The sequence below is a fragment of the Strix aluco genome, chromosome 2 (assembly GCF_031877795.1).
Source record: "Strix aluco isolate bStrAlu1 chromosome 2, bStrAlu1.hap1, whole genome shotgun sequence".
Lineage (NCBI taxonomy): Eukaryota > Metazoa > Chordata > Aves > Strigiformes > Strigidae > Strix > Strix aluco.
This window is the reverse complement of record NC_133932.1, coordinates 25,386,142-25,406,688: the sequence shown is the minus strand read 5'-3', so window position 1 is coordinate 25,406,688 and position 20,547 is coordinate 25,386,142. Positions and strand designations below refer to the sequence as shown.

The following is a 20,547-nucleotide window of genomic DNA, read 5'->3' as shown; positions in this document are numbered from 1 at the left end:
CATTTGAAAGTTTGTATTCTTTTGTGATATCTGAGAATTATCTAGGTACCTCTACCTTTCATCACTAACTCAAATTCAAAGCAGACATGTTTTGTCTTTATTGTGTTTACTCAAGACCAAACCATTTTCTTTCAATGGCTTGTCACTGAAGAATAGAGAAATGCATTTTTAATGTTCCAGGATTGCAATTTTTGTTGCAAATGGAATTTTTTTTCTATTCAGTTTTTGCCTGTTTCAAATATTTATATTCTGTCAGTTGTGATATTTTTATTTAAATTTCAGCTTGAGTGGAAAATTCAGGAGTGGGATTATCAATGGCCATGTTTAGTTCAAGCAGTTATTAACATATGGTATATACTACATAGACAAAACAAGGTATGGTTCTGCCCGAGGTGGATGGCAGCTGGTAAATTTAACAGCTCTATGCCAGATTACTCATCATGTTTGGATTTGCTGCTAGGAATAAATGTGTTGCCCATTTTTAAAATAGATGTTCTCTTATTTATAACCTTTTGAAAAGATTTCCAACAGGATTTACAGCAGATGGGTTTAGGAAACAAGATATTTATCCCTGTTTAGACCATTTCTATCATTATTTCACTCATTAGTAGGATTTTCCAGATGATCAAGTTAGTATTTTCTCACTTTCATATTCTCCTGTATTTCTTATGGCAGTTGGGCAGGAAAATAGCTGCTAAAAGAAGCGCAAAAGTTGGGAGGAGCCCAAAAGTTTCGTATAGTCCCACTGAAAGTAACACTGACCCTGTTTTCAAAAGCAGTTGCTATGCTGCTTTGAGACAGAGGACCTAAAGTTTAAATAAATCTATGAAGATGTCTGATGTTTTGGTTACCTTCTTGCTAATCATCCAAAAAGTCATTCAGATGACAGAGTACTCAGTTTTCAAATTAATTTCAACTATGTCCAAGTGAAAAAACAGTCTCTTACATTTCAGTTGCCTTGCAATAAGTCAAGTTTAGTTAATTTATTGTTGTATGCTATGACTCATCTTCCCAGAAGAAAGCAACATGCAGCAAATAGCTAGATACTTTTGCCACCTGGAGAGAAACTAATTATATGGAATTAACTAAGGAAGTAAAGGGAGACCAACCAAGTTACAAAACCTTCACTTCCCTACCATGTTGGAGAAGAGAGAAACAGATAAGACACCTGCCATGAATTTTCCAAATTTCATATTAATTAAGTACATTCACATTTAAGTGCTATGTGACTGTATGATGCATTTCACTCTGCTCTGGGAAGTTTTCATGTTATAAATCAACCTGGCATGACTTAATGGTCTGTTAAGTGTGGTGCAGCATGAAACATAAAATAGAAAGGGCTGCATTTTAAAGAAAGTTGTGTTAGGTGTTGTGACTAGAATTATATTGCTCAGATGGTTTAGACTAGTAAGTGAGAAAGATCTGTCTTTATTCTTCTCCATTCTGACTCTTGCAGGGAAATTCTATATAAGATGGATGATTTTATTTTTAGTATATTCATGAATATATCACCTTCACTTGAGACACTGAGGATTTATAAAATATCAGTAATGGCGATTGGTGTGTGACAGAAGAGATGAGATGTGCTTGGCACTACAGTGCCATCTTTCAGTGGTGGAAATCTCAAATCTATATCGAAGTGTGGTATGTTGCCTGTCTGCCTGCTGCTACCACCTATAGAAATTTTCAGAAGAGAGCAAGCACACCACTGGACATCAGGCTTTTTGGATTTATTTCTTCCTTAAGTGAAAGAATAATGCATCATTCTTCTTTAAAAATAGACAAATTCTTCAGATTAAAGAGAAAAGGTTGCCGTAGAATGAAATGCAGATTTCTTTGTATACCCATAAGAGATTAAAATATGGAGCTGACTTGTTCTGACATTTCTTAGCCTTTTAAAGACCAGTCTAAAAATCCTAAAGTCCTTAGCATTTCTACTTTGGCAAAAGTCCACTAGCTGAACTTAAACTTGAACCCTATAATGACTTCAGATATCATAGAAATACAACGTTTGCAATATATGGGCCAGAATGTCTCTGCAAGTGGACACTGGGCACATTAACCACCACGCATTTTAAGTGCTGGTCCATAAAACTCGGCTTCATTTCCAGCCGCTCCAAGTCTTCTTCAGTATGTCAAATAGTGGTCAGAACAGAAATGCAGAATGGTAAGTGTGAAAGATGGCAGTGTATGTACTTGAAGTTTTAGCATGTCATATGTGATGTCCTGGCTCATTCCACTATGGCACCAGGTATGTGCAGTACTCATACTGTTTCTCTTAGAGAAAACCCAGTTACAAGTGCAGGAAAAGATCAAGTGCCTTTTTTTTTTTTTTTTTTTTTAATTGCTGAACTCTGGCTTGGGAAACTTTTAAGAAGTTACATGTGTAAATCTTACTTAACCTTCCCAAAGCATGCTCAAATCAGTGGGAATTGTTGTCTTACTTCAGTGGATTCTGAGTCTCTCCATAAGTATTTGAAGATTAGTGTATAAAAGAGTTTTTTGATGTGTTGCTCCCCCCAAACTTTTCCCTTCCTTTTTCTAAAATGAGAAATTGCTTACTTATTGCTTACTTCAGGAGGAATGTGGAAATCAATACATTAATCCATTCACTTTTCCCTTTACCTTCTTTGCTTAATTGCTGCTAGTCATATTACAGTTTGGAAGTGATCTCAGTATTCTTCAACAGGAAAACTACCCTATGCCCCATTCCTTGAATGCTAGCATTGTCAGTCAGCTCAAGTAGTCTTTTTTCTTCCTTACTCCTTTTCCTCTCTTCACTTAATAGTGGCCCAAATTGAGCAGAGTATTTCCTCTCAGCCTTTTTTATTCTCAAGGGTAAACAAACCAGGAACTTGTCATCTGTCTCACTACAGATGTAGCCTATTAGCCTATCTAGGCTCTTTACTCTTCTCATCATCTTAGCTCTTCTCTTCAGCATGTGAATTTTTGAAGGAGATAACTAGATTACACTCATTATTTTGATGAAATCTTACTATATCAGCAAGGGGTATGCTTTTCTTTTTTAAACACATTACCAGAGAACCCTCCTGCTATCTCCCATGACAAAAGGAATCATAGCAGATTACATGTCTTTTTGTTGGCATAATTTGTTTTGTTTGCTAAACTCACAGAAGGTGTAGTAGCACGAGCCATCCCCTAATGGTACAGTCTACATTAGCAAGCCAGCTAAAGGTCTTAAGATTTTAGGAAAGCACATCTTTTCTATCTGATCGGAGCAAAAGGTATATCCTGAATCTCAGACACTTGAGGAAAAAGAAAAAAATTAAAAATCATTGTCTAGAGTAGAGAAAGTCCTGAGTAAGTTATTGGGCAGACAGAATCAGTGCTACCTCTCCTTATAAGCATCAAAACTAAGTGAATTACTTTCTATAAGGGATTTTCCAGGAGCATCTGCAAGGTGCAGGGGCCACTTAAAAGAGATGATTGTACAAAATATAATAAAATAGAGATGTATGATTAAATGAGAGCAGGCTGGAGTCTAATGTTGAGATGAAATTCAGACCAGATATTTAAACTCAATATTTAAATACACTGTAAAACGAAGAGGAGGAGGGGGTCAGGAATAGTCCAGTGCTGAACTCAGAGCACTGGAAATGGGGGTGGAAGGCAGAAAGTAGATGCCTTTCTTTTCTGCTAGGTGGGAGATAGAGTTGGATTTTTTAATAATTATTCTCACAGTTTTGTTTTATTACCATTAGTCCTAGAGAAGAAGGAAGAAAAATCCTTAGTAGTATTTTTTTTTTGTGCTTCAACCTTTGTTATAAAAATTATAAATGCAGATTTGGCAGTTATGTTAATTGAAATTGGCAGGAAAACTTTTAATATAAACCAAACCTGCTTTTTCAATATTGTTATCTCGCATGTCTTTTTTTCCACCATGCAGATTTATCCCACTTCTTTCTTTTAGGTCATCCAGGGATAAAAGAGAGGTTTTATGTGTCAAAATATATAGGACAGTTAGTTTTTTATTTATTGATTCTCTAGACTTCTTTCACATCTTGCAAAGAAAGAAAAAAATGCTTATGCTTCCATGGTTTCAGAGATTATCTGCTTCAGCGTTTCAGAACAACTGAAGGATAAAATGTTGTTATATGTGAAATTCAGAACCTGAATTTAAATTGAAGATTAGAACAATTAGTCCAGGTATAAAGGAGGGTTTAGCATTCTCAAATGATTGAAGTGTGATCTTTTCACACTGTTGTGTTTTTACATGGCTCATCTGAAAACAGCAAACAAAACAAAAGGAATTTCTCACTTTCCATGAGACAGGAGCAGCTGTGAAGGACACATACAGCAGAACTGGTCTTAGTAATAAACTTACTGAGACCTCACTTCCCCCTGCTCTCTACCTCTGCCCTGTTGTAGCCTGATTCCTCTCCCTCAGTGCTTCCTTTCATTCAGCCTGCTAAAAGATCTCCCTGCTTTACCTCCATGCTCCTAATTTTGTATATTTGACCTATTGGTGTAGGACATAGGAGAATTAATTCTGAAGCGATGTCAATGTTAAAGATGATATCCGAGCTATGGATTACCAATACTCCTCTAGGTTATGGGAAGCTGCTTTTCAGAAGAATCCAAACCAAGTACCTGCTTTGCCACTTCCACCTGTGTCATTTTAAAATAATGTCACAGGTGTAGTGAAGGGCTTCATGAATCACTTGTTATTCCCACAGCCTACCCATTCCTCATTTTTATTGGCAGAACCATCCACCTGAAGAAGAAATCATGAAAGAAAGAGAACACTCTAAATGAATAAGAGAACATCGTTAAAGAAAAACCAAAATGGGCACAAAATGAGATCTATGCATTTGTTTCAAAGTCCAACTGCACTCATAGAGACTAGGGAATAGTTATAGATTCCTATGCTAACATGGATTCCTATACTCATGGCAGAGAACAAAAGGAAACTCACTTCCCAGGCAACTCAGTCTTAACTAGTGTGCTAGTTAAGAACACACCTAATCATTGAAGCACACCATAAGATTGAGAAGTCTTTTCACTTTAAAGAAAATGACCATTCTTAACTTCCATTAGTTTATCCCTGATAAAAAATATGTGAATTATTAATAGACTTAAGCTGTCATACTCTCAGACTTCTGTAATGGCTCCTGTGTCAGAGGCTACACCCTTGATTTATCATTAGTCATAGCTAATAGTGGACTAATAACTTTGTGTCATAATAACCACACATCACTTTTGGTACCCATTAAGAAGATCTGAACTTCTGAGGAAAGAACTGCTGACTCAGTCCAGGTTTCTAGTGTTTGGGACTGGACATATTTTCTGTTTTCCTCTATTTACTCCATCAGCAATAGTAGCCTTGCAAAAAATTTCAAAACTTCTAGGCTGTCACATCTGCACTTTTTGGCAGCTCATGCCATGCAAAGGGCAAATGTTGTTACAGCAAGGTATATAAGTAGAGTCTTACAGTTTTCTTCTACATTTGTATCACAAAAGCATCCAAAAGTCCAATATCTACCAGACCTTCTAGGCAAATGTAACCAATGACACACAATGGTGGGGAATCATTATTTTCTTTCAGGAATTCCTGTACTGCCTTCAACTGTCATCTAAGCCAGTATCTGGAACCAGCAAAGCAATCCTACAAATTAGTCCTACTTCATAAGTGATGTCAAGGGTTACCTGCCTTTTTAAAATACTTAGTACTTCAGCTGGAGCTCTGGGGGATTCTGCTATCCTGTGTGTAAATGTCTTAGAAGCAAGTCTTGATCTGTATTTGATAAGACTGAAGTTGAGTTTGGTCTCTTAAAATACCAACATGTATTCAAGACCAGCTGAAGTGGCCACATGAATATTGTCATTGCAGTAAGGGTTTGAGAAGGGCATTGAGATATCCAGTTTTAAGCCTTTGAGAGCTTTGCAAAAGAAGATTGTGGTGTTGATGGTGTTCCAGAAGTCAGAAGACAATTTAGGGAAGGCACTGTTATCACCCAAACTGACTCTCTTACTTCCAGGCAGACTTACTGAGTATTGTACCAGGTGTAACTTTGATTGTTCAAAGGATTATTATGAATTTAATTTATTGCTGAAAAGGTACAATGCTGAAAAAGACTGTAGATGGGAATATTAGGTTGGTCTGCTGTCTCTTCCCTGCTGGAAGCAGAACTGAGTCTTACAGAATCTTGGTGCTTTACTAGCCAGTCTGTTTCTACTTGTTCCTCAAAGCTTTCTTCCCTATCAGTGAGCATTATCTGAGTTTTGCTTAGAACCTTTACAAGTCAGCATCTTTCTCCTTGCCCCCTTTGAACCAATCACAGAAATTTGTTTATGGATAATAAACAATTCCAGTCTAAAATGAAGCACTCATCTTTATCAATTTAGCTTACCTAGGTAATCTTCATGATGAATTCCATTTGCAGTTCACTATCAACTGAAATTAGTTGTAATTAAAGGTTGTCAAATCTTTAATTTGAGCCCTTTAAAATTTCTTGCTGTCACTCTTTTCCTGTGATATATTATTTTTTCAGTGGGTCCAATCCAAAGACCACATAAACCAATAGGAGAATTTCTACCAACTTTAATGAGCTTTGAGTGAAGCCTCATATGCCATAGTATATGAGGGCATTTTATCTAAGTACATGTCATTAAAAGATTATTAAAGTTTTCACTATCTGAAAATGTAAAATGAGTTTGGTCTTGTACTGGTTGTCTTAGGTAATTGAGGATGTTTAGAAAAAGCCCAAACAACAACAACAAAAATCCCACTGATATTAGTTGCTGTGGTTACATTCCATTTCTGCTTGCGGTAGCAATACTGGACTAAAACTTGCTACAATATCTGCTTTTAATTAAAATCACAGCCATAAATGTATGAACCCCAGGGCACCTGAGCTGGGGGAGGTGCTGTGAGCAAGTTATGATCCCTTAGGACCATTGAATTCAATGTGAACCACAAATCACAAGATCAACTTAGAACACTGTGTCACTGGAGGAAAATGTTGCTAGTATTTGATATGGGATCGGTGCACTTTTTGCTATAAATTCACATCTTTCTGCGGTAATTTTCCCCTACCCTTCTGAGTCTTCTGCCACATTTCTTATCAGGTGACCAGAGTTCACCTAGGAGGGTTGAACTCACTGTCTCAGTCAAGCTTCTCAACATCAGCAGCTTTATCAGCTCCTGGTGACTCAGCATTCAGTAACACTACTGGGAAAGAAATGAATGCAATCCCTTCCATCAGATTAGAAATTCTGCTAACTATTAAGATTGGAGAAAAGTTGAGAAAATCCCTTTGAAATAATTTGCAGTATAGGTTTCTTTTTTTTCCTAAAGTTTTTTAACACTTCATATGCATTCATTGATAGAATAAAAGATCCATTCAGTCATGCATAAGACAACATCTAGAAAGAGTGCAACAGAATGTGCTTTTCCCATTTTGAACAACATGCTCACTACTGCTCATGCTTTTCTATCTCCATTTTAATCCTTGAAGTAGAATACTGTTCTGTGCTGTAAAAACAGTTCTGAACATGATGTGATTAACCTTAGGATCCCCCCATCCCCTCATCTCAAAGCCCCCTCGTACATGGCCTATGCTTTCTATTCATGTTAAACCATCTGATTTCCATATCATCCCGCTCAGCCTCACAAGCAGCTATTAGCATAACAGAGCTTTAGTGTGACATTGATTGAAGCCAGCGCTTGCTGAATGCAGTATCAAAGCATAATTTGCCAGAAATCAAATCTAATTTACTGTGTACTATTTAAATTTCTCAAAAAAAAAAGAGAAGTTTCAATAGAAGGATACTAGGTCTGTAGTCTTAATTGTTCTTTTTTCATATTTTTGGCTAGTCCCCTGAAATCCAAGCAATATATTTCCTTTTAGAGCCATTGTCTTTGACTTTCAAATGTCAATTAAGCAAGTTTTTCCACTCTGTTTATTCCAATCCAGTTAATGTTACATCTGAAACAGTAAAGGGTAATAGTCTGATAGGCACAACACTCAGTTTGCTGCTTCATAACAGTTTTTTCAACAGATTCTTCTAATGACCTTAATGTTTAGCTTGAATTAAGCATTAAAGTACCACATAACTTTAACAGCTGAAGCATAGCAAGCCTGCTGTTATTTCTCTAACTGTACCTTTTCAGAATGTTTTAAAAATTCACCTAATTTGAGAGAAGCAATAATGGCTTGAATTAGGTTTTGTCCAGTATTCTACTGAAGCTGGGCTTTGAGCAAGTCATGGTGTCAGTTAACCTTTCTGCAAAACAGGAGTAATAATATTTATGTATCTTTATAAATAGCATCTATATATGAAGATAAAGAGCTGTCTTTTTGGGAAAACTGAAGAGCCCAAGTGCTTATTCTGTCAAAGAAGCCTTGCTGTCTCTGAGCAGGGTCTCTGGGAATAATGGCAGTCTTACTGCTTTGGTAGTTATACTTGACCAAGAATTACTCCTGTAATTATTAATTGTTGCTTTCAGTTTTCAATTTGCATTATTCAACTAGAAATAGATAGACAAAACTGATTATGGTGGAAACATTGTTTAAATGCTGTAAACAATGTCATTTTTGTCAGAAGTTGTCTGTAAACAGAGCTAGAGCTGAATATGACAACAAACTGGAACAAAAAGGGGGGTTCCTTAATTATAGAACCCCATCTTTGAATAAATTTAAAAACTGCATACAGGGTTTTATTTATCCAAAATGATGCTTTTCATGTTCTTTAAAATTATGGTTTGGCTGAAGGAAATGGGTTTTGCTCTAATTAACATAGTGACCAATAAAAGTCAGGTCCTTGTGAGATCAAGAGATTATATCTAAATAAAAGCTCTGATTCATTTGTTTATTTTTATGGTGAATTTCTATAATTATGGCTGCAGAGAAAAGCTAGAAAGATATCCTTGCATAACTGTACATCACTGTTTACTGGAGTCTTTAGAAAGTCTAACCTAGTAGCTATGAGGCCACAGATCTTCTGTAGACCTAGTATGGTAAATGCTGGAGAGGACTTCATGTGTGACAGGGAAAGAACAGAGCAACAGGGTCAATCCATGTCATGTAGATTATGTGGACTGAGCTACAGCCTTAATTCCTGCTTCTTTTCCTTATCTTTTTTTGCAAAAGAAAGGATCTTTTTTCTGCTCTTAGGAACGTGAGAGATGTTCAAAGTTAGGGGTAGGTCAAAAACTAGAAACTAGGACATGTCTTCATTTATGCAGTTAAATGACTTGAAGAATAGGCTTATGGACATGCCATGCCTTCTTCCTTCTGTTGAGTTGTCTCGGAGTACTGTCTGCATAACATACTCCCAGTGCACCAAGCATGCCTACAAAGTGATCTCAGGCATAGATCATGCTTAGGTATGATCTATGAGATGGTCTCCTGACACCAGGTTTTTAACGTCACATAGAAAGATTATGGTCTTGAGGCCACCCATAACACAGCATAGACATAGGACTCATGAATAGTTCCTGTCAAATGCAGATATAACACCTGAAGAGATTAGAGGTTTTCTGCTCTCTGCTCTGCCTGAGGTTGCTATTGATTCTGTATTAATATCCTGGACAATGAACTTCTATGGCTGAGCAGCAATCTCTGAAATACTTCAGTGACCTTTATTAAGTCAGAACTGTAGAGATACCTTAGGGTAGATACCTTAGTGTAAGGTATGTCTATAGGAATGGAAGTTTCTAAGCTTAAGGGTCTTTCTCTCTTTCCTTTCCCATATGATTGAATGAACAAACACATACACTGGTTACCACATTACTGTTTTACGACACCTGTAGGGATTGTATACAGATATGCTAGGTAACACGGGTGAGTGAAAAACAAGTAACTTGCTGCATTCCAGCACTTTAGGAATAGTACACCATGAGTTCAGATCCTAGAGTATGTGTAGCAACACCTATGCTCTTACAGGAACCCCAAAACATATAAACAGGCAGCAGCAAGGCACCTACCCCTTCATCCCTGCCCTTTCAGAAGACTGACATCTGCTGAGGCCTGGGGAAGGGGTGGACACCTCTCTCTCCAGAGACACCAAAACCTGTGTTTAGGTCTGTGAGGCAGACGGATGACTCTTTGTGTTGTTCTTACCCTCTGCCTTCTAAACTGATGGTGATTCATGTTTATTAAGTGCTTTACAGTTCTTGTTTTAAGAGTGCGTTATACCAGTGCTGTTCAACTGGTGTTCTTTAGACTCCTGCTGATCTGTAAAGCCTTGGGAAGTACCTTATGAGATAACTGCAAAGTGTGTTTCAAAAAAAGCAGATCTGCATACATTTCTATGCAGTTAGCAGATTTGCGTCTGTGCTGTCAGCAGGTGTAATCGGAAGCTGGGTCTTGATTGCTCTTCGTGCCTAATTAAATAGTTTGTAATTATAATGGTGAAAATATGGTTTTCTAAAACACTTAAATTCTGTTTACCTAAAAGCTTAGTGTTCCTAAACCATCTCTCTCCACAACCACCAAACCAATAGTTGAATAGAAGAAAATGAATGTTGGTTTTTCTTTCACTATTTTGTCCCCTTCTTTAGCCTGCCCCAAAAGTTAGATAGTCTTTTGATGAGAATATTTGGAGATACTGCTTACATTTTTAAGATATGCCAGCTAGTATAAATCCAGTTCCAGTGAACTGCAGTGTTGAACCAAGACTAGAGGGTTTTCATGTCCTGCATAAGATAGTAATTTGCTTTGTCACATCATGCTCAACATAGTTGCTGATGTCAAATTTTTTCTCTCAAATCCTTCAACACTCCTTCTTCCCCACTTTCCTTCTGCACATTTACACCTTTTCTCTCCCTTCTTATTCTCACCAAGCACTGACTTTCTATTCTCCATCAGTACCCCCAGGCAAGTCAAACTACACAACTCCTTTAGAAATTGTTCACTTCTGACTGTGTTTCCTGATCCCCTATGTCTGAACACTGTTAATGCCATCTACTTGAAAACATATCCAGTCCTGGTTCTTCTTTCTTGTTTTAACTTCACTTTCTCTTTTTTTCTTTTCCTTGTCTCTTCCTGATCTCCTGGAATACCTATTCCTTCTTACTCGCCGCTCACTGCTGCCCACTAACTCTTCAACTCTTGCTTCTGTCTTGTCTTTACACAATCTGGATCTCCCAAGTTTGTGTTGTTTTAGCAATCGTTCTTTTTTACAGCAAGTCCTCCTTCCCACTCCATTCTTGACCACACTACCCCTAAGAGAAGGGAGGGAGTTCTTGAACTTCTGGCCTTCTGCTGTCATCCAGACCTTCCTCTCCTTTCTCAAGCATTTTTAAAAGTCTAGAGGGGCAGACTGAAAAAGGCAGTCTGTATATCCTAATTCATATCTTGTAATACACTATAGCTCCAGCACAACAAACTCTGTGAAATGTAGAGGGCATAAGAGTGCTGATATCTGCCCAGTCGAAAGGTAGAATACATCCAGAGCCGGCATTGTACACACCTGACTGCTGCTCCTTAAGCATTTATTGTCATCAGAATTTACTCTAGCATGTATGGTTTCTTTCCTTTTTTTTTTTTTTTTTTTTTTTTTAACTGGGGATGTCACATACTGATATTGCTGCTCTTTTTGTTGCTGTTGTTTTTGTTTATATATTAGTTCTGTCTATACTAATTAATGTTTCTGGTGTTATGTCCTCTGGCATAAAAAAAAAATCTCCATAATGTTGTCTCTTTCCTTCAATATTCCTTATCTCCCCCTTGCAAAATATCCTGAATTTATACATGGTTTTTCTTACATTGTAGCTCCCCCACAGTTTGTGGTGAGACCACGAGACCAGATTGTAGCCCAGGGTCGAACAGTGACTTTTCCTTGTGAAACTAAAGGAAATCCCCAGCCAGCTGTTTTCTGGCAAAAAGAAGGAAGCCAGGTAAGTTATAAGCACCCTATAAGTCTTTCAAGACTTTCTAAATAGATATATTGTTAAATTTTTAAGAAAATTATTTATACTACCTTTCACAGATTCTTTCAATCTTTCACAGGAATTTGTTTTTTAAACTATCACTATTCTCTACTGACATTTTTGTTGCTGTTTTTAAAAAATATTAATATTGTGAAGAACTCAAAGGCCATTTAAGTTGTGCTAGGTGCTGTGTAAACATATCGAAAGCCAACAGTATATATCTTAAAGACTTTTAAGTCTGAAGCCCCCAACAAACAGGTGGGTGAGAGGAACATAAGTAGATATAAAAGATATGACTCAGTTTTTAACTAATCAGTCAGTAATTACAGTTCACAACCTGTCTAGACATGATCAAGCAGATATATATCTAGCAAGCTGATTTGCATTGGAATATTCTTATAGGGCATACAGATATAGGTTTTGAACATGCAGATGCTTTCTTCAGTAAAATTGTCTCAGGAAATTTCCAAATCTGGTTTTGGAAATATTTCCCTGATTCTTACTGTCATTTTTTGAAAGCGAAATTTCTGAAGTAACAGTCAGTGTTGCCATCAGCCAATACTAACTTCTATAGTTTAATATTTGAATGTCATGCCATGACATTTTTTTTACTGCTGTTACTATACTGGCATGATGTTACAGCAGAAGTCAGGCCTTCTCACTTTCAACGTGCAGTTCATGTTAGTATGTTAAATTTAAACACTGTAAACTATGTTCTGTATTCTCTTTTGCACCTGAGAAGAGATTAAAAGGGACAAATGGGTGCCCAAGGACAGTGCCTTCTGCAGCTCCCTCATGAAGCCTGTCATGGCTGTCTGTCTGTCTATATTATGTACCCTTCTCCATTGGCTAGATTAGTCTTTTCAGAGCCCTGTGCTACTTTTTCCCATACAGCGATATGTGAGTTAACTCAAGTATCTTACACTGTGCTGTGCAGTGCAGGTGTGCATTTTGTCTAATCTGGAGGCATTGTGTATACCAGCTCAGTTAAAACGTGAGGTAAGAACTGAACCACAGATCTCCAGCTCTGCCCCACCTGCTTCTCCTTCACCTTCTCACAAGGTCAGATAACTGGTCCAGAATGACAGGACCAAGGCTGACAGCGTTTTGTGCTCTGTTGCATTTGTGGCTTACAAAGATACAATACTATTACTTTATGAGTGTAAACTTGTGTGACTATAAGCTTAGTCTTCAGTGTGTTTCTCTCAGTGTATTGTTTGGAGAACTTCAGATCTAGCCTCCTGGAGTCACACCCTGGAAAAGCACAGTATTGTGAGTCAAAAAGTGTTCCAAGGGGAAAGTAGAATAGCATATTGAAATTAAAGTAGGAAGTACTGATGTGCTAACAAACATTTCAAACCCCTTCCTTGTAGTGCATTTTAATAACATGGTAATGTTTATGTAAAGTGAGCTTATAGTGTCACACTTGAATCTAATAAAGTGGACATCCATCATGCTGTAATAAAGAGAAGAGCTTCTAATTAAAGTAGGACATCATTTGCAGGATTAAAGTCATTTAGCGTAATTGAAAAGTGTTAATACTCTATTTTATCCTCCTCCATTGGTATCACTTCAAGGGTAAAAACATTTTAAGGTGAAAATGCATCTTGTGTCTTTAATTGAATGTTATTACCTACTGATTGTACCATGTTGAAGCTGTTTAAATACAAACCTGGAAAATTAATTACCGTATTGAGAACCAGATCCCTGAGGGTTAGAATGGTCTTTTTTGGCAAATAAATGCAACATAAAAATTGATACCTACATGGTTTATAATCAAACCTTGAAACATAGCTCAGTGTGATTCACTACACCTTCACGTTAATCTTAATTGAGCATCAGTCAAGTAACACAGGATAGTGTTACCATCTGAGTATACAATTTTCCAGATTTTGCACTTAGGTGCCATAGAATAGGTGAGTTTCCACATACTGTATTTCATCCTACAAATCTGGACGACAGTATTTTGGCCAAATTACATTACTTCACCTTTGCATGCCTGGCTGTAAGTTGTTGCTTGGCTTTACAATGCTTGCTTCTGCTTTTACTGGAGGAACTGTTTGCATCACCACTGTTAGTGTTCAGAGCAATGTTATGTAGTCATGTTAGCCCACTCCAGTAATTGTAGGGCATTTTTCATTGTGAATCCATTACTCAGTCCTGTGTTTCTGAGCACAAGTAGCTGGAAGGGAGAGGAACTCTTCCCTCCTGAGTCATTTTTTGTGCCAGCTTGTGCATAAACAGCTGGTCCTTTGTACTCGGTAGCCTTTTCCCCAGAGCCTAACAGCCACCCGCCAATGAAATCACCAGGGCAGGGCATGTGTAACCTTTAGACTCTCTGGATTATATTCTTCCTTGAGATAAATTCAGTGGTATTATATCAGGGATGACTCTGGTCCCCCTGTTTGCAACCCAGCATGCCACTGTTGTGCCCAGATGAGCAGCCCAACAGCTAATTAAAACCAGTGAAATTGTAAAAACATTTTAAAAGGGGTTGTACTGTAATTTAGGACAAGTTATAATTCATAGTTATCTGGTCTTTGAAGGGAGGAATGATGAGACTGATGAACTCTTCCTGATGTGTGGAATATCCACTGGGATGTGGTACCTCTCCAGAACAGACAAGCCCATGCTGAAGATAAAAAGAAGGGTAGCCTCCCCTTTCTAATGCAATGATAAAGAGGATTCTGATATTTTTCCTCTTAAGAATTAGGAGCTTGATCCTTGAACTGTCTTTTATGTTGTGTTTCTTTTTACACTTTGCATAATGAGTGATAAATAGAGTCAAGCTCCACCATACCAAAATTCTCTGCTTTCTCATAAAATTTAGTGGAGTTTTCATAATACCTTCATTCGGTAGGTATCTGTGCCAGGCGGAGGTTATTCTGAAAGTTTCAAGGCAATTCGGAAAACAGGGCAATCTTCTGAGACCCACTTAGCCCTGTAGCCTGAAATTGTTTCAGAATTACCACACTTTTTTTCTTATTGAATCTGACATGTTTTACTGGGTGCATATTGATTTTTGAAGAAAAATTTGCTGTGAAAAATTTCTTGAAGATTGACATTGAAAGGGGGTAAGGGGAAAGACTCACCCTAGGGTGACAAGTAGCCTAGTAGGTTAATACAATTATAAGTATACTTGGAGTGTTGGATCTTATTTAAGACATATCTCTCTCCTTTTGTCACCAAAACTAGAGAGATAAAGGTGTGAGTTTCACTTCAAAGCACAACTTTTTAAAATCCAAGTTTGTTGCTTGTCAGTTCCAAATCATTTTTTGTAAACCATTATGGTCTACTGCAGAAAAAGCAGATCTACAGAAAATTCATTTAATACCCTACTCTATACTTCTAGATTTTCTTTCTAGCCCATATAGACAAGCTTAAAAGTTAGTAAGGAATTGTCACTGGAAAGCACGGCAGAGCTATACAGAACTGCAGTAATAACTGAAAGCTTATCACAGCATGGTAACAGCATTTTGGGATATTCCTGATACAAACAACTGTATTTTTCATAGAGTTGACATAAAAGCCAGACCCTATTTTCCTGGAATTACTGTTTAATTATTGTTTAATCTGTTTCCCTTTCTGTCTTATTGGGCCATGCTGCTGACCTTTCTGTTCACATTGCCTCCCTTTTCCTGTTCTTTTTTATTCACATCAAGAGCTGTGCCAGATGGTATAACTTTTTCCTTGAAAACACAGCCCTCACCACTAAAACCTTTTCAGTCTTTTTCTGTATTATTGATTCATTCAGTCCTTCATCATATGCAATGGCTACTACATCCGTTCCAGTTATTCTTATTGACATCTCTCTTTTCTCCAATCCAGCCCAAAGGCAAAAGCTAATCTCCCTGTTTTGTGCTAACTGATGTCTTATCCTACATGAAATTATTTTTTCTCTCTGATGATTTCCACATCAGATTTATACCCTTTCTCTTCACCCTTAAGGCTCCATGCTGCTTTTCTCCTTTGGTATATCTCGGTTTTAATTTCCTTTTACTTCTCCTTTAAGCTCTCATGCTCTGCCAGCTTCTCTTACTTTATGACCTGTTTGTATCTTCCTCCCAGCTTTCCTTCTGTGCCACGCTCTTTCTCCTTTGCCCAGAACATATTCACAGCCAAACAATAGTGCTATGCTCCCTCAAGTCTCCAGGATTCGATTCTTTCTGCTAGTTTTCTAATGTCTACTGTAGTATTGTGTCCTCCTGGTTTGATAGCCAGCTAAGATTATTATTACAATTACATTCAGAGTCGAGATGAATGTGTCACAAATACAAATCACTCAAGTGTGATTGTTGGAAAATTTCTCTTCACCTATACTCCCAGTCAGAGCACACCACTGTGTGCTGACAAAGGGCTGTTTCTAATTTAAACTGCAAGTTGCCCAAGGCAGGGAAAGCTAGCTCTATGTGTTCATAAAGTCATAACCACACTTACTTTTTCTTCTAGTTTATATATAGTACTTTTAAAGAAAAATCGTCTCTCTAGCTGAAGGAAAAGTGGTGCTTTTGTGCTTTGAATTGATGTGAGATACATTGTCTTTGCAGAATCTACTCTTCCCAAACCAGCCTCTCCAACCCAACAGCAGGTATTCAGTGTCACCAACCGGAGATCTCACCATTACCAACATTCAGCGGTCTGATGCAGGCTACTACATTTGTCAAGCACTGACGGTTGCTGGAAGCATTTTAGCAAAGGCTCAGCTGGAGGTTACTGATGGTGAGCTATAGAAATTCCTATTGTTTTTTCCTGTCAAAAGTATTTTTAAAACAGTGTAAATAAAAGCATATGGGATCACATAATTCATACAAGTAGTTGGACAAGTTTCTACAAAAAATACAATGAAAAAGGGTCTCTGTGCAATTCTCTATGGTATCAAAAAGGCATGAACGTCTAGGTTGCCTTTTGCTTGCTTTCTAGAGGTTCCTTAACAATGCAAACAATGGGCAAGCCAGCTTAGAGTAGGCTTGGTTAGAAAGTAAGCTGCTTGGTTCACCAGAGCTAAGATAGGACTGCAAAAAAGCATTGTGAAGAATTAAAAGGTTTGTGATTAAAGCAGAAAAATGAGGCTCAGTTCCCACCAATCTTCAGTATTACCTTAGGCAGCTAGTTTGGGGATGTGTTCTCAGCTCAATTAAATCAAAACAGTTGCCTTGAACTTACTGGAGTACTGTTTGTTTAGAACAGCTACAACGTGTAGCCCGTTAGTCCCTCTGTGAATAAGGCACCTATCTCAGAGGTATGTTCTAAGAATTTCTCAGTATGATTAGGTGTGAAAAGAGCCATGCAAATACATAGGTAGAGGACAGGTTTCAGGAAGGGAAAAGATGATCTGTCTTGATGCTTTGCATTTCTAAATTTTGGGTTTGAAATTTATCTTGCCTTGAAACTCCATCTACAAACATGAGTCATTTTCATATGTCAGGAATCCTGTTGATATCCCTCTTCATCCCACTGTGGATAGAAGGCAGTTTGCATCCTTTAATGTTAGTGAAGAAAACAACAGAATTCCTCTTATACTAGGAGACTGTGGCATTCCCCAGCATCATTATTCCTTATCTTAACTGACTCATTAAATATCTCCTGACAGACTTTGATGAATTTTTGCCATTAAAACTGTTGTTATATGCAGAGGTCTACTTTTACTGTTCCCTTAGAGACCTGCCTGCACCATGAAAGTTTGAAAAGATGTCTAATTCTGAATAATCTGGCTTTTCACAAGAGCATATTCATCACAAGTGACAGGTAGAGAGGTTCAGGCTCATGTTATAGAGGTTTGAGCATTAATTTGATGCCTTTTCTTTGTTTTCCAAAAGCTGTCTATATTTTTATGACAAGGGGAAATAATTTCTGCCTTATCGTTGCATCTTTACAAGCACATTGCTCTTCTGTAGTTTCTGGAGACTAAAGGCTAACTTTTGCTCTGCAATCTCTTTAAGTCCTTTCTCTCATGGTCTATGACAAAATGATGCATTTTCATTCAATTCAAATTTAAATGTAGATTAAAAGTTCATTTAAAATTAATGGAAAGGCAGTATATTTTAATATCTGTCCATAGAGCTGCCTGATGCAGTGCCATGACTGTGATTGGAATAAATAGAACACACAAACATTGGCTAAGAGGACATTGAGCTGTTAATGGTTGCACCTGCTGATGCTGTACAGATTTACTGCAACAGGGGCTGAGTGGATCAAATCAGGTTCAAGGATATTAGAGATGAGAAATTCTTTCTTTCAACAGACAAGGCTTGTGGCCCATCTTTATCTGTTTCGGGGAGGTGGGGGAAGAGAAATAAATCCTAATTGACCTCTTTGGAATTTTCGTTAGTTTATTTAACAAGTCAACAGAAAGCTCGCAAAAGGGTCCCTGCTAAAATGCAAGCTCATCTACAATTAATTCTGATTAAAGGCAGTGTGCATTCCTCATTGCTAGAGAAAGCATTAGCTGGTGGCTCTGCTGCTCAAGGAATGCAAGGCCTGCGTTCTTCAAATGCTTTCCAGAACTCACTGTCAGCATGATCATTATGAAATAATACAAGGTTGCTTTATAGAAATACCATTTCATCCTTGAGTCAAAGGCCAGGTGAGGTCAGAAGAAAAGTGCCAAAACAATATTGTAGAACTGAGATTATATAAATAAATGTACCATTAGATCATAGATATTTCTTTAATTGCTTTCAGTTAGGAAGTTAACCATAAATGTCTAAATAATCTGTTTTGGTTGATGCTGAGCAGAAGTTATGGAAGCTAATGATCTTTATCAGTAGGGAAATCTAATTTAATGGTTTTTAAAATATAATAAAAGATAAATACTGTGCATGCTAGCTATATACTTAAGCATTAGTGTTCTAGTTTTTGGCTGGTGATTTCAGTTTTACTTCATAGCCCAGAATTTTTCTGTTTGGTTAATGATTTAATAATAGTGGCGAGCCATCTTTTTCATTTTGAACACATTTTTGTTTGATCCAGAGTAATTTAGATCCAATTGAAGTTCCAATACAGAATGAAAACATATGTCATGTGCAGAAAAACAAGTGCTTAATTATACCATATATAGCAGTGTTTCAGTTGTTACATTTTTGCACTTACAAGTCTTTACTGGAAATATTTTTAACTCAAGTGTTCACATGAGAAGAGATTACTAGCTGTGATGAAATGTGCTGAGTTGAGTGATAATTTTGCTGATTATGGACTGTGCTAAGAGCCTTCAGAGTATTTGAAATTCAAATCTTGTATTTTCTTGAAAGGCTATCGTATAATCCACTGTCTAACACACATCTGGAAAAGCAAAATAATTTTAAAAATTGAGACAATCTTAGCAATCCTCTCAAACTCAAGAAGGGAATATGCAGCTCAGTATTAAAATGACAGATCATGCAAATAAACCATATGCTTCCATCTAACTATGTCTGTGCTCAAGATAAAAAGAATAGTTTACAATTAGTAATTTGTTCCATAAATTTATCCGTCATGCACAGAATATTTTGGAGAAGATCTTAATTTCTCCTTATCTAGTCATTATTAATATTTATTACTAAGAATTTTTACTACTGCATGCTCAACTTACGGATCAGCCTACTTTGCCCAGTTTACCCAGCAGTTGCTGTTTAGGGTGAGTATTAGGATGGGGGAGCAAGCTTAACCTCCCACTGTAGATTTTTCTGGCAACATAAGAATGAACTGGTTTAACGTTATTAAATTCATTAAAAAGATCATGTTTCTGGGCTTTTGAATGAAAGCAAAAGACTGAGCCTATAAGGATAATGCAGAACAGATGAAGAAAAAAAGAGGAGTTAGCAGCATATCTCAACAGCTCTCTCTCCATTGATTTGGAATAGACACTTAAGGCATATTTCCCAAACTCCTCTGCAATTCTTTTAGTATAGGTCTATTGATTATTCTGGGGTATGTCTCTCCTAAATCCTCCTGGAAGAATTTAATATCACTCACAGTTTACTCATCTGCAAGTCTGGCCACCGTGATTCCTATCCTTCATCAAATGTATGTTACATGTTTTATAGCAAGTGTGACAGTTTCAGACAGGAGAGATTCAGAACAACTTCACAGCATCCTGTGAAGCCCTTCAGCAAAAAAGACAGAGGAAGGATTGCTCTCTGCTTTTCCACCTCTCAGGAGAGTACCCTGCCCTATCATATCAGTGTTCATCATGAGAATTTCATGACTTGTGTCTAATTTTCCCCACTAATTCACCAGGAAAGCTTTTGAAATGTTGAGTTTGGAAGTGCCAAAGTAAAGACTGCATTTTGTCATTCTCTTATTTTAATTTCCCGTTGTAATTTACCAAATTCCACCACAATTTAAACAGGATTTCTGTTGATCCAAATTGCATTTGTAGTGAATAAGCTGTTCATTAACAAATAGTATTTGTTCTTTTCTGATACTCTGCTCAAAATTTAAGCTGCATTTTATCACAAAAGGAATCTGATAATTTTTCAGGTACCAGAATATGTGCATATTTGGTTGCTGGCAAATAGTTTCAAAACCATTTTTTAAAATTAAATTAGTTTTGAAATCAACTTCTCTTTTATTATGCAAGTACATTTTAGTCTCACAAAATGTTTCTGTGGAATGGATATAAAAGTTTCCTGCTAGGAGAAAATGATGTAAAAATTAAATAAAAGAGTAAAATA

General features: G+C 37.1%; 1 protein-coding gene across 9 annotated transcripts in view; it reads left to right on the top strand.

Annotated features, from left to right (window-relative positions):
• The window catches only part of ROBO2 (roundabout guidance receptor 2), a 474,209-nt gene that overhangs the window by 351,771 nt on the left and 101,891 nt on the right, over positions 1–20,547 (top strand). For all 9 annotated transcript variants that reach the window (XM_074813504.1, XM_074813479.1, XM_074813487.1 and 6 more), the window contains exons 7-8: positions 11,739–11,863; positions 16,444–16,615. In XM_074813504.1, coding sequence (XP_074669605.1) covers positions 11,739–11,863; positions 16,444–16,615 — 297 coding nt within the window. The remainder of the gene's footprint in view (positions 1–11,738; positions 11,864–16,443; positions 16,616–20,547) is intronic.